Source organism: Myotis nattereri (assembly GCF_964212035.1).
Source record: "Myotis nattereri genome assembly, chromosome: X".
Classification (NCBI taxonomy): domain Eukaryota; kingdom Metazoa; phylum Chordata; class Mammalia; order Chiroptera; family Vespertilionidae; genus Myotis; species Myotis nattereri.
The window spans coordinates 138,353,319-138,366,191 of NC_138078.1; the positions used below are offsets into that span (position 1 = coordinate 138,353,319).

A 12,873-nucleotide genomic window follows, 5' to 3' on the forward strand; every position below is an offset into this window, starting at 1 on the left:
AGACGCTCAATGCAGGAGCTGCCCTCTGGTGGTCAGTGCGCTCCCACAGGGGGAGCTCTGCTCAGCCACAAGACAGGCTGATGGCTGCCAGTACAGTGGTGGTGGCAGGAGCCTCTCCCGCCTCCTCAGCAGCGCTAAGGATGTCCGACTGCAGCTTAGGCCTGCTCCCCGCTGGCAAGTGGACATCCCCTGAGGGCTCCCAGGCTACCAGTGGGATGTCTGACTGCCAGCTTAGGCCCAATCCCCTGGGAAGCGGGCCTAAGCCAGCAGATGGTCATCCCCAGAGGGGTCCCAGACTGTGAGAAGGCACAGGCCAGGCTAGAAAACCCCCCAACCCCCCGAGTGCACAAATTTTTGTGCACTGGGCCTCTAGTCTATATATATATATATATATATAAAAGCCTAAGTGACCATTATGACCGGACGACCGGCCAGTAGCTATAATGTGCACTGACTACCAGGGGGCAGATGCTTTATGCAGGAGATACCCCCTAGTGGTCAGTGTGCTCCCACAACCAACCTCCCGCAGCTGGCCAACCTCCTGTGGTCCCTCCCCCACCCGGCTGGCCTGATTGGGACTCAGTGCAATGGCCTTGATCACCAGCCAGGCCGAGAGGCCCCACTCATGCAGGAATTTGTGCACCAGGCCTCTAGTCAACTATAAAAGGTTACCTAAATAGTACTGATGCTAACAACTGCTTCCTGAGTACTTATCCACCTAGGTACAATTTTGTTACCCAATTTAACCCTTCCAACAACCTGTGAGGGAAGTGTGCCCAGCATCACTGGTTTAGAGAAAAGGAGACTAAAACTCCCAGGGCTTGTGTTGCTCTTCAGGGGTCTGGCGGGCAGTAACACAAGATTTGACTCCAGAGTTCATTCTTCCAACCACTATGCCGGTTTTCATCCAGAAGCCTTGGTTGGGAAGATGTTTTCTGAAGTATTTCCATGAGGATTAGATACATAACTCCTGTGGTTTTAGAGCTGATCAGGACCTTGCAGTCATTCTGAAGACTCCTCTCCTTTTGTATTTATAGAGACTGGGACCAAGTGCAGACATTAAGAGGCCGTAAATACTGGTAGGACCCAGGCCTCCTAACTTAAAACCACTGCTCTCTTCTCTAGCTTCGGTCAGAATCCAATTCAAGGGGGGAAAAAAAGAATGAATCTCTCTGTGTACCTGAAATGGCTTATTTCAGAAGAAATGTAAACTAAACCAGAGAGAAACACTTAGGCATTCACTTACAGACTTTCGGGAGACCTTCTTGGTCTTATATAAAAAATACTAAGGATTTCATTACAGTCGATAAAGAATTATGTGAGTGTAGGCCCGGCGGGTGTGGCTCAGTGGTTGAGTATCGACCTATGAACCAGGAGGTCACGGTTTGATTCCCAGTCAGGTCACATGCCAGGATTGGGGGCCTGATCCCCAGTGTGAGGCGTGCAGTAGGCAGCCAATCAATGATTTTCTCTCATCATTGATGTATCTATCTCTCCCTCTCCCTTTCTCTCTGAGATCAATAAAAATATATATTTAAAAGAAAAGAATTATGTGAGTATAAAAGCATGTATCATCCTACCCCTTTCCAGGCTTTTGAGTTAGTCTCTCCTTCCAATACGAAAGGCTTATTGATAATGGTATATGTCCTACATTTAAGGAAGGAAGGCTCAGTTACACTACTTGTGAATGCTGCTTTGTTGTTTTCAGTTGTTGGTATCACGTTATAGAGAAAGTGTCAGAAATATTGTAGTTATAGAACAAATGTGAAAATAATGACTTGCTAGAGCAGAGGTTTGGAGGTAGAGAGGGGGAGCAAGGGAAGTGATAGTGGTGTTGATTTTTTTCATTAACCTTAAAAGGGAGATTGTATGCTTGAAGACTATAGTTTAAATGTGTTAATTATAGTGATGCCATCCTGAAGCAGTGTAGCAGACCACCTGGGTTTAAGTACTTGCTCTGCCACCTTGAACTTGGCCGATTATTTAACCTTGACTTGGTTTTCTCATCAAAACTGGAACCAATAGTTTTTATCTCACAAGGTTGTTCTGAGAATGAAATAAATTAATACATACAAAGTGCTTAGAAGAGTGTCTGGCACCTAAAAATCATATCATGAGTATTTTAAATTTTTTATTAAATTTTTGGAGTGGTATTGGTTAATAAAAATATATAGGTTTAAAGTGTACAATTATATAAATACATCATCTATATACTGTATTGTATTTCACCACCCTATGTCAAGTCTCCTTCCCTCACCATTATTTATCCTTCTATTACCCCATGAGTCTCTTCAAACTCTTCCCACCCCCATGAGTTTTTTTATGATGCAACTTTGCTTAAGGAAGACAATAAAATAACTAAAAATCAAATTTTCAACAATCAGAGATTAGGAAGAGGGAGGTAGTAGTTTGAGAGAGCCTATTTCCTCATCTTTTAAAATGGGAAGAAACTAGGTACTGTTTAAGGTAGACAAATCAAGAAGTCGAGGTGTAACCATATTTATGGTTATGGAGGCGATCCACAGAATTAAAAATAGGTCCAGTTAAACATGGTTATCACTGAGGAATGAAGCTCAGGGGGTGGAGACTTTCTATTTTGAGTTTTATTGCCATATATGTCCCATTTTGAGTTTTTATTAACACAAGTATGCATGTTTATACTAACTTTATTGTGTTGTTATTAACAAACGATAAACTTTCCATATTTAGCACATACAATTTAATAAGTTTAGATAGGTATACACTTATGAAATGGTTACCACAATTAAGATGATAAACATATATATAACCCACTGTGCTCTTAAAAAACAAAGCCAGGTTTAAGCTTCTTAGTCTAAATAGTCTAAGTTTAGGAACTTATGGGCTTAAATAAATCTCTTTGTCCTACAACATCACGTAACTCAGAAAGCTTTTTTCACTTCAAGAGTATTTTCATTTAATGATGATACAGTGATGAAATCTTCATGTGCTTATCTATCCTGAGGAAAATCTATACAGCTAATAATACCCTCTGGTGATTTTTTAAAATAATCTATGTTCCATAGAACATCCAGTGGTTAGATGATCAGAAATCAGACTTTGGAATGGGGAACACATGATTCAGGTCTTCCTCAGACAATTACCACCATTCACTTTTCAAAAGTTTCTTTCATTGTTTCCTCTGTCCTAAGCTTCCCAAATGCATATACTGCATGTTCAAGTAGTATTCATAGGCTATTGGTGCAGGAAGAACATTGCTGAAATTAGTGTCCCTTATTCAATAAAGCCTGGCTTCCCCTTGCAGGGGCAGCAGCTTGGGCCTCCCCTCCCCATTCTCTGGCCCTCCCAGACCAGCCAGCTACCTCTCCCCACCTGGAGCTGTCCTTCTCCCACCTGGAGCTGTCCTTCTCCAGGCAGCGGGGTCTGGGGGTCAAGAGAGGCATTTTTCTCTTGGTGGGGCGGCCACATCTGGGAGTCAAATTCTGGAGTCCCAAGTGCGAGTTGGAAATATAATTTCTACAGAAACCAGGTTATGATTTGTGGTTATCTAAGTTTCACGATACCATTAACACTGTAGCTGAGCTATGTTCTGGGTCAAATGTGGGAGCTTTTGTGGGTTTTAGGTTTGGTTTGGTTTCTGTGGGCTGGTTTGGGATTAGAACTGCCTTTTTATATAATTGTTTCTATGGGGGAAATGTATTCGGTATTCCAAACAGACACACAAATGAACTTTTCAAACACTGCCTGTTCACAATGGCTAGTAATAGCACTTGACAGAAGGGGTTTGTGTTTAAAATAATGTTGTTTGTCTTAGCCTAAGGGCAATAAGTTTCTTCAAACCATAGACTTGCCTGAAAATTATAGGACAAATGTGTTAAGATTGATTTGATGTTGAATGAAACTTTAGAGGGCAAATGTGTTAGGATCGATCTGTTTGGTTTTATGTACAGGATTATGATGTTTATTAGGGAATGGGCTGGTGAACTTAATGACATTTTGTACAGGTCAATAGTAATGTGTTTGTGATGATGATGTTCTGTATTTTAACTAACAGGTTTTCAGGAGGCCTGATATAAGGGTAAGGATGTTTGGCAGATGGGCCTCCTACTTGTGTGTCTCTGTGCTTTATTGAACACAGTCTATTTAGTGTTCTTTACCTTCTCACTGGTTTTTATGAGTCACTCAAATCAATTTGCTCTGCTGTGTCATAGCTTTAAGTGTTCACTGGAAACGCTTTATTTGTTAAAATGTTTTTATGTGTAATAATAGCCACTGTGTATGAGGGCAGGATACTAAAATTGTTGCCAGTGTGAAATACTGACTTTTGTTGTGTTACATGAATTCTGACCAAATGGATCTTCGTGGCAGGGGCTTATAAGGCAGAGTCCTCTTTTAACCTTGTTTAGCATGTAAGTCATGCTAAAGAATTTAGCAACAACAACAAAATTGTTAGTTGTTGTCTACCCTATCTAAATAAGATTATAAGTCACTTTCATGTCTGCATGCTGAATCCCAAAAGTAGAAGTGCTAATCCTAAAAATTAGTTTAGCAAAATCAGTCCCATTTAGTATTTCTTAAAACACAAATATAACTATTACATCTAGTGGGTTATAGCTTATATTTCTTCATGATTTTCCTTCCCTTTATTTCAGAGTATTCATAAAGCAAGACAAAGATTGGTAATGTGCATGCATTTAAGCCTGAGTATTAGATGTTGAAAATTAACCTATTTCCATTAAATGAAAACAATGTGGATTTTGATAGAATAATTTAGTGACTTCAGTTTAAAATTCTTAATCTTATGGAAGCCAATAAGTAGTACAAAAATAAGCAGGTTACATCAAATTCTTATGATTCTAGTTGGTTTATCTTTGTTTAATCTTGTTTTCACTGTTTTCTTTCACTCGTGAGAATCATTGTCTTTCACTGATTCACATTGTTAAATATTAGTGCTTGGCTTTACACTTGCATGGACTTTGAAATGTTGTGTGATTTTTGTTGTTGTTGTTTAGCCATTCATTTTTTCTGTTTTTAAAATTTGTGTCAAAGAATGATTCAATTCTCTTTGTATTTAAAAATGGAAAGTTCAAAAAAAAACTGGCTGCATTTTAAAAAAATCAACCTTCATGGAAGGGGAGCAGTACCAATTGTGTACTAAATTCAGTCTGATATAAAGTATACAAATGTATTAAGTAACAATTTCACTTTATTGACAAAAATGAAAGATGGGAAATAAATTCTTTTAAATCTTTACTTCTTCACTGATTGCCTTTCAAAGAAATATAGTCAGTGGAACCAGTTTCATGAAGGAAAAAATATATATCTATGCTAAATTTTAATATTTTCAGTCTTAGAGACTTGATATTATAATTTTGTCATCTTAAGTATTTGTATTTTTATACCATCTGCTGAACTAAACATCCAATTTTTAAAGTTTCAAAAATTGATTCTATGAAGAAATTAAATTAAGAACAGTATACCTTAAAGGGATTGGAAAAAATTTAAATAAAGATATGTGATCTCTCAGCTGTTTCTTTGAAGCACATTGATACTGTAATTAGAAATATTTAATATGGCATTGATTCATAATTCACAATATTTAATTAGTAATAAGCAATAAATACCAGATTATATGTATACATATATTTATATGTATATGTATATCTCTAGCATGATACGTGCATGAGCATGTTTGTGGAAATTTTGGTAATACCAGTGGAGTTGATCGCTGGACAATATAATAATTCTTGAGAGTATATGAATACTTACTGTGTTTAAAATACATGTCTATGAACTGCCTTTGTATTTTGGCTGGCTTTTGCCCTTTACCTGGTTTCTGTGGTGTTCTTTATTTTCCATAAGCATATTACCTGTCTGCTGTTTTGTTCTTTGACTATATGCTATAGTGCGAATTGCTTGATTTTAAAAAGACAGTACATTCCTTGAAATCCATGATATTTGTTTGCTTTCCATTTTTCTACCCCAACACAAATACAGAATAGATACTCCACTTTAGGCTGAGGATGCTATAGATGGCCTACACGTTATTTCCTTACCTCCAAGGGGTGAAATGTTGTGATTTGCAAAGCCATGAAAGGTGTGTCGACTTTTACATGCTTACTGTCTCTTTAAAAAAGAAGTTCTGTGCTTTCACCTGTCTGTTTGCACGTGTTTCTCTTTCTCCTCTTTGCTTTTTCTTGTCCATGCACCTGGTGCTGTGCAGGAGATTCAGGAAGAACACAATGGCTACCCTTCTGAAGCTGAAGCCGATCAGGTGGCAAGTTCTACATGTTCATCTGTTTGTAGCTACAGAGTGTGTATTTAGAAGCCATTTCATACTAGATTTCTAGACAATAAGCAAATGCTTTTACCACTACAGTAGTGCCCTCCTGTCCAAGTTTGATAGATTCCATGATGACATTATTTGCAAAATTTGGTTTATCCAACATTTTGTCAACGAGAAACTTGTTCGTCCATACTTCTCGGTTTTCCCACATAGGGTTATTAATGTGTTAATGAGCCTCAGACATAATAGGATTCTGATGGGCCTTTACAAAGACTTAGAGGGGACAGATGCATATGCTAAGCATGCTCCTTGAGGGTGCAGACTTTGCTTTCTTCAAATGTTCATGGTCCGTGCCCAGCATGGTACCTTGTACCAGAGAGCTGGTGGGCCTTCAGCTGGACCTTCAGGGTCACCGGAACAGGATTTGGGTGAGATCATCAGAGGAAATTCCTCAACTGGGCAACACTTGGAGCAAAGGCACCAAGAGGAATAGGTGTGTTCATGAGATCAAATTTTGTTCACAAGAATCCATTCTTTGATTATGCTGTACATGGGTTGGATAAATCAAGGGTCAAATTATGTCTTGTGCAACTTAATCGTTGCAACAAAAGCTTAATGTAGCACAAGTGTGAGTCCCATTTCCTAACATCAGATTGGTAAAGGGAATCTACTGTACTCACCAGACAATGAGCCTTTAAAAACTATTCTCCTCTTGAATTCCTATGCTAAAGTGAAATGTGTTTCCTGTACAAAAGAAACATTTTATGGGGAAATCTGAAGCAGCAGGATCATTTGTTCGTTTTGTTCTGACAGTTGCTTTCTCATTTCTTAAAGAGCATGTCCCAGATTTAATTATTATTAGTGAGGTTTATCTCACTGTCTCACCAACACAGTCATGCTTCATATAAATGCACAGGTGTTTTAAGCCAAATTCAACATGGCTTTTAGAAGAAAAGGAAAACGTTTGATCTTCAACCTCTACCTTGAGAGCCTTGTATATTCTCAAAATGGTCCCAATCACTGCTGTCTCCATCCGCACATTTTGCTAGGTAGTCGTGGGCTGAGGATTTTAAAGTGTTTAATGTGGCTCCACATAAGGCTTAAAGTGAGCCACATTTCCCCCATCCCTTCCAGCTACAGTTAGATATAGTTAATTAGAACAGCTTGCTTTAGTAACTCTATTTCAAAATAACCTATTCTCATTTATTTTAAAATATAAGTTAAAAAATGTAAGTCTATATAATATATAATATAATACTTAGCCATTAAAATAAGCTTTAACAATGTAATATTTGAAGTAGTACAAAACTTGAATATTGATTAAAATGACTTTCTCACATTGTAACTATATTATAAAATTACCCTCTAGTGCAAGCAATAAATTAAAGAAGGTGACTTTCAAATTAAGGCTTCTATTAAGGATTTGTGATTTCTTACTGTTTATAAAACTAGACATTTAAAAATATGTGTTGGTTTATGCATTAGTGTGTAAAAGATATATTTCCAAATCAGGTGTGAATATTAAAATGAACCCCAAAACACTTTCTCATGTCCTCTTTAGTAGTCCTCTAAGTCCCTAAAATTTTGGGCTGAAAAGTGTCTTAAAACCAATCTGCACTAAAAATTCAAATGAAATAAAGGTGTTTGGAGGTAATTTGTATTGTTTTAATGATAAGGAGGAGGATGGACTTTGTTATTTTGTGCCCTCCCCATAGAACAGACATATCCAGACCAACATTTAGCATTGAATTTGCTCTTTATGTCTTCACCTTTTCCTTTTCTTTATTTTCAAAATTTTGATGAAACTACTATGTTTAGTGTTTTAAAATTGCGTCCCTTTAATAAATCATAATGAAATACTCTTATAACTATGAAAAGTAGTTATTTTGAATTTTCAATAATTTTTATTAGAATTAAAAAGTTTTCAAGTTTTAATGTTTTACTTCACAAAATTATGCTGAAAACTTGATATTGTCCGATCTGTTTTCCTCTGAACACCAGTGGCCTCCTGATGTTAACTAATATTTTTTTTGGAGAAAGCAGCTCATGACCAAATAGGTATGGGACATGCAGCATACTCTAGCGCCCTCTTGCTGATTTGGCGTACATTAACATGCTAAAGACTGGTCTCACGCACACATAGTTTAACTTGTTTTCTTTAATCCTGCATTTCCTCAACTTTTCACACACACACAAAAAAAAGACGTATTCATATCTCTTGGGAATTTAGTGCTCTGTGAAACACAGCTTGGGATTTCTAGGGTTTTGAACATCTTACTCTTATTCGTGATACATTGTGTCAGAGATGCCAAGGAGAAAGTAACCAGTTTCCTTGGCAGCATTGCAGAGGATGGCAGTACCTTGGAATAGGCCCAGAGTTCAGGTTCTGGTCCCCAGCTTTGTAGTTCGAGAGCACCATTTTCTCAACTTTTCTGAGTTCCCTGGCACTATCCAACCAAACTCACAAGAGACTGACTACTGGACTTCCATGCCAATCTGGAGAACTGTGGGCATGTACCCACATTTATACCCAGGCACCTTGTAATAGTCATCTATCCAAGACATCCTTTTCCTAGCATCATTGTAGCCAGGAAACCCAGTACCTCATTAGCAACTTGCTTGGTGAGCATGGAATCAGCACAAGGGTGAATTGACTTTGACGAAGCTTGATTAACACACTCTGCTCCACAGTCTTGATTTACATACTCTTGTCTGCCAGATGAGGGCACGCTTTCTTGTGGTCTGGATGCTATACACACTGACAAGCCCCTGAACTTTGTATATACACATGGGTGGCTGGGTTGCAATACAAAAGCCGAGGGCTTTCCTTAGTAATATCACTGCCCTGAGACACCTCCCTGACTACTTTACACTTCAGGGTTTCCCACATTATCTCATAAGCTTGGCCATTTCTACAACTAGCTAAGCACCTACATCTAATTTTGATTTTATTTGAATTTTATGCTCAGAAGATAATTTTTTTTTACTTTATTTTCAAATTCTGGAGGTACCTTATAATAGCTGTCTGTGTAGTGATTAGAGTATGTATCTGTTATGTCAAGCCATTTCTGTATTAATGTTTTCTGTGAACCTTAAATATGTGTAATAATTTGCTAGAATATGCAGCATGGTGTCCTGTGATGTTGAGCTTTGAAACTGTCTTGTAAGGGGAGGGAGCATACATTTTGCACGCTTCTGTAGCTTTGTAGCAAGAGCACAGAACACCACAATTATTCCCACGTATACAGATGGGAAGTGAGATTTACTCCTGTTTGCTTTTTTGCCAGGCTCTAAGGGATGGAAATAAGCTGGCACAGATGGAAGAAGCACCGCTTTTTCCAGGAGAATCCATCAAGGCCATTGGTAAGTTTAATGCGTACACTTTGCTTATAGCAATCCATAAAATGACATGGCACTTTCGTTGTGAGCACATGTGATGTAATTGCTCAAGATCAGTCAGAACACTTCTTTAGATGACAAATGGACTAGGTCTTTTCAATCTTATTAATGTCCTTATGACCTTAAGAGATAGAATACTATAGAGAATCACTTTAAACTCTGATTCAGTATTAGTTGGCATTACTAACAGAAGAGGATCCACCTTTTCCTGGTGAACTGAAGGCTGATTAGACTTGTTATGTAGGTTCACTGCTTTGTTGGAATCCTTCACTATAAGGAAAATGTATCAAGAAAGTGCAATTTTAGTGCAAGAAAAGGGCATGTGTTGCCATCCTGGATTATAAGGGCAATGGCCTAAAGGCTTTCACATCCCCCCACTGTGGACTAGCAGGCATTTCAGCAGATAGTCCACTGTGCCATGCGTGGATGAGAGGACAGCTGGGTGCGACCATTTTACCTCGTAATTGCTGGATTTGGCTAGGACAGTCTGCTTTGCTAGGCTGAGTATTGCCTTCTTTCCTCATGGCTCCCTTCCAAAGATGTGTGCTCAGTCTCAGAGTATGGTAATCTTGTGTCAACAACTTCTGAGTAGCTGCACTCTCCTACCACGGCCTGCACACAGCCACCCCCACTAAATAACCTCTTCTGTGGCTCTGAACCCTGCCTATCCTATCCTTGGTTTTGGCATTCTTTCTCTCTTTGGCTTCTAGTACCTCATTCACTCCTGGTAGTCCTCTGGCCTCTCTGGCTGTTATTTCCCTGAGAATTCTAGCCCTGCCTCCAAGCTGCTTTGGGAATGATCTGTTTAAAATGCAAAGCTAATTATGTCATGCCTCTGCTTCTCCTGACAGCAAACTGCACAGATTTAAAGTGAACATGAAGAGTTTTGACACATTATACACCTGGGAAACTATCATCACATTCAAGATAATGAACATATCCTTCATCTCCCAGCAGTTTCCTTAGGTTTCCTTATAAATCTTTGCTCCCATGCTTTCTCCCCATTCCCAAGCACTATAGACTAAATTATATTTTCTAGAAATATAATTATTGAGTACATTCTTTTTCTTGTCTAGCTTCTACTCAGCATCATTATGTTGATATTCATTCATACAGTGATATGGGTTAATAATCATTCTTTTTTATTGCTGAATAGTATTCCATTGTATGGATGCACCATACTTTGCTTATCCTTTCATCTATTGGTGGACATTTGGGTTGTTTATACTGGTTGCAAATTATACTATTACCAATAAAGCTGCTCTGAACATTCATGAACAAGTCTTCTCTGACCTCATGTCCTATCATCCTCATGTACTCTTTGATCCAGCAACTGGCTGCTCTTTCTTTTCTCCTTCTCCCCTCTCTCCCCCCGCCACCCCCCACCCTGGGCTTCCTTGCCAGATTAAGTTGATCTTTTTTCTGAGCTCTTGTCACATTGTGTCCACATGATTATGATAGCATTTATTAGGCTATAGTATAATGGCCATTTTATATGTATTGTCGCTCACAAGTCACGGACTACTTGTGGGCAGGAACTAGAACCCCCAAAATAGAAGCAACTCGGTACATAATGAGTTATAGAAAACGTTAATGGAAGTGTTTGTCTGGATGACAACTTTTGTACCTTTAATTGATCCAGTTGGACTCATCTGTAGTTACGTACATTCTTGTCATTCCAGTGGAATGATGCTTTGGGAAGATCCTGTAGGTGTTTTTCAATAGGCATAAGGTTCTTAACATGCATAGGAATCAATATGCTGTTGATACCATCTACACTAATAAAAGATAAACATGCAAATTGACCATACCTTCGTTATGCCTTAAGCCACGGCCACCAGCCAATGAGAGCGACTATATGCAAATTAACCCAACCAAGATGGCGGCCGGCAGCCATGGAGCTGGAGCAAGCAGGAGGCTTGGTTGCCCTAGTGATGGAGGAAGCCAAGCTTCCCGCTTGCTGCGGCGGCTCTGAGCTCCACTCAAAGCAACAAAGTTTCAATTATAGAAAGTAAATAAACCCCAGATACCTGCTTTCAGCCGGCCATGGCCACGGAGCTGGAGTGAGCAGGAGGCTTCCCTCCCGCCCGCCCTGGCCGGCTCTAAGCTCCTCTTAAGGCTACAAAGTTTCAATTATAGAAGGTAAATAAACCCCAGAATAAAAAAAAAGAAAAATAGGAGAGTCGCCAGGGGGCTTGGCCAGCCTAAAACGGCCCTCAGCCCCTCACCCAGACTGGCCAGGCACCCCAGTGGACCCCCCACCCTAAAGGGGGTGTGGCCAGCCTGAAAACAGCCATCAGCCCCTCACCCAGGCTGACCAAACCTCTATGGGGTGGGGGTCCCCACTGGGAGGAGCTTGATCAGCCTGCAAACAGCCATCAGCCCCTCACCCAGTCTGGCCAGGCACCCCAGTGGGGACCCCCACCCTGAAGGGGGTGTGACCAGCCTGCAAACAGCCATCAGCCCCTCACCCAGGCTGGCCAGGCACCCCAGTGGGGACCCCCACCCTGAAGGGAGTGTGATCAGCCTGCAAACACCCCTCAGCCCCTCACCCAGGCTATCTAGGTACCCCAGTGAGACCCCCACCCTGATCCGGGACACCCTTAAGGGCAAACCAGCCAGCCCCCACCCATGTACCAGGCCTCTATCCTATACAATAAAAGGATAATATGCAAACTGACCCTAACAGCAGAATGACTGGGAATGACTGGTCACTATGACATACACTGACCACCAGGGGGCAGATGCTCAATGCAGGAGCTGCCCCCTGGTGGTCAGTGCGCTCCCACAGGGGGAGCTCTGCTCAGCTAGAATGGCTGCCAGTACAGCAGTGGTGGTGGGAGCCTCTCCCGCTTCCTCAGCAGGATGTCCGACTGCAGCTTAGGCCTGCTCCCTGCTGGCAAGTGGACATCCCCCAAGGGCTCCCAGGCTGCCAGAGTGATGTCTTCCTGCCAGCTTAGGCCCAATTCCCCAGGGAGCGGGCCTAAACCAGCAGGTGGTCATCCCCTAAGGGGTCCCAGACTGCGAGAGGGCACAGGCCAGGCTGAGGGACCCACCCCGAGTGCACAAATTTTTGTGCACCGGGCCTCTAGTATTAAATATGCTGATATTGATATTCTAAATACGAAAATAAAAGTCTATATGGAAGCTGATAAGGAATTTGAAGCAAATAATTATTTTTCCACTCCATTGATGTGGTTTGGTTTTTG

The 12,873-nt window shown here is 40.4% G+C and overlaps 1 protein-coding gene across 1 annotated transcript in view; it reads left to right on the forward strand.

The window, feature by feature from the left end:
• The window catches only part of MTMR1 (myotubularin related protein 1), a gene marked incomplete at its 5' end in the record, with an annotated part of 63,997 nt that overhangs the window by 17,761 nt on the left and 33,363 nt on the right, over window positions 1-12,873 (forward strand). The window contains 3 exon segments of the mRNA XM_081081325.1: window positions 4,034-4,057; window positions 6,203-6,253; window positions 9,553-9,628. Of these exon segments, the coding sequence (XP_080937451.1) occupies window positions 4,034-4,057; window positions 6,203-6,253; window positions 9,553-9,628 (151 nt within the window).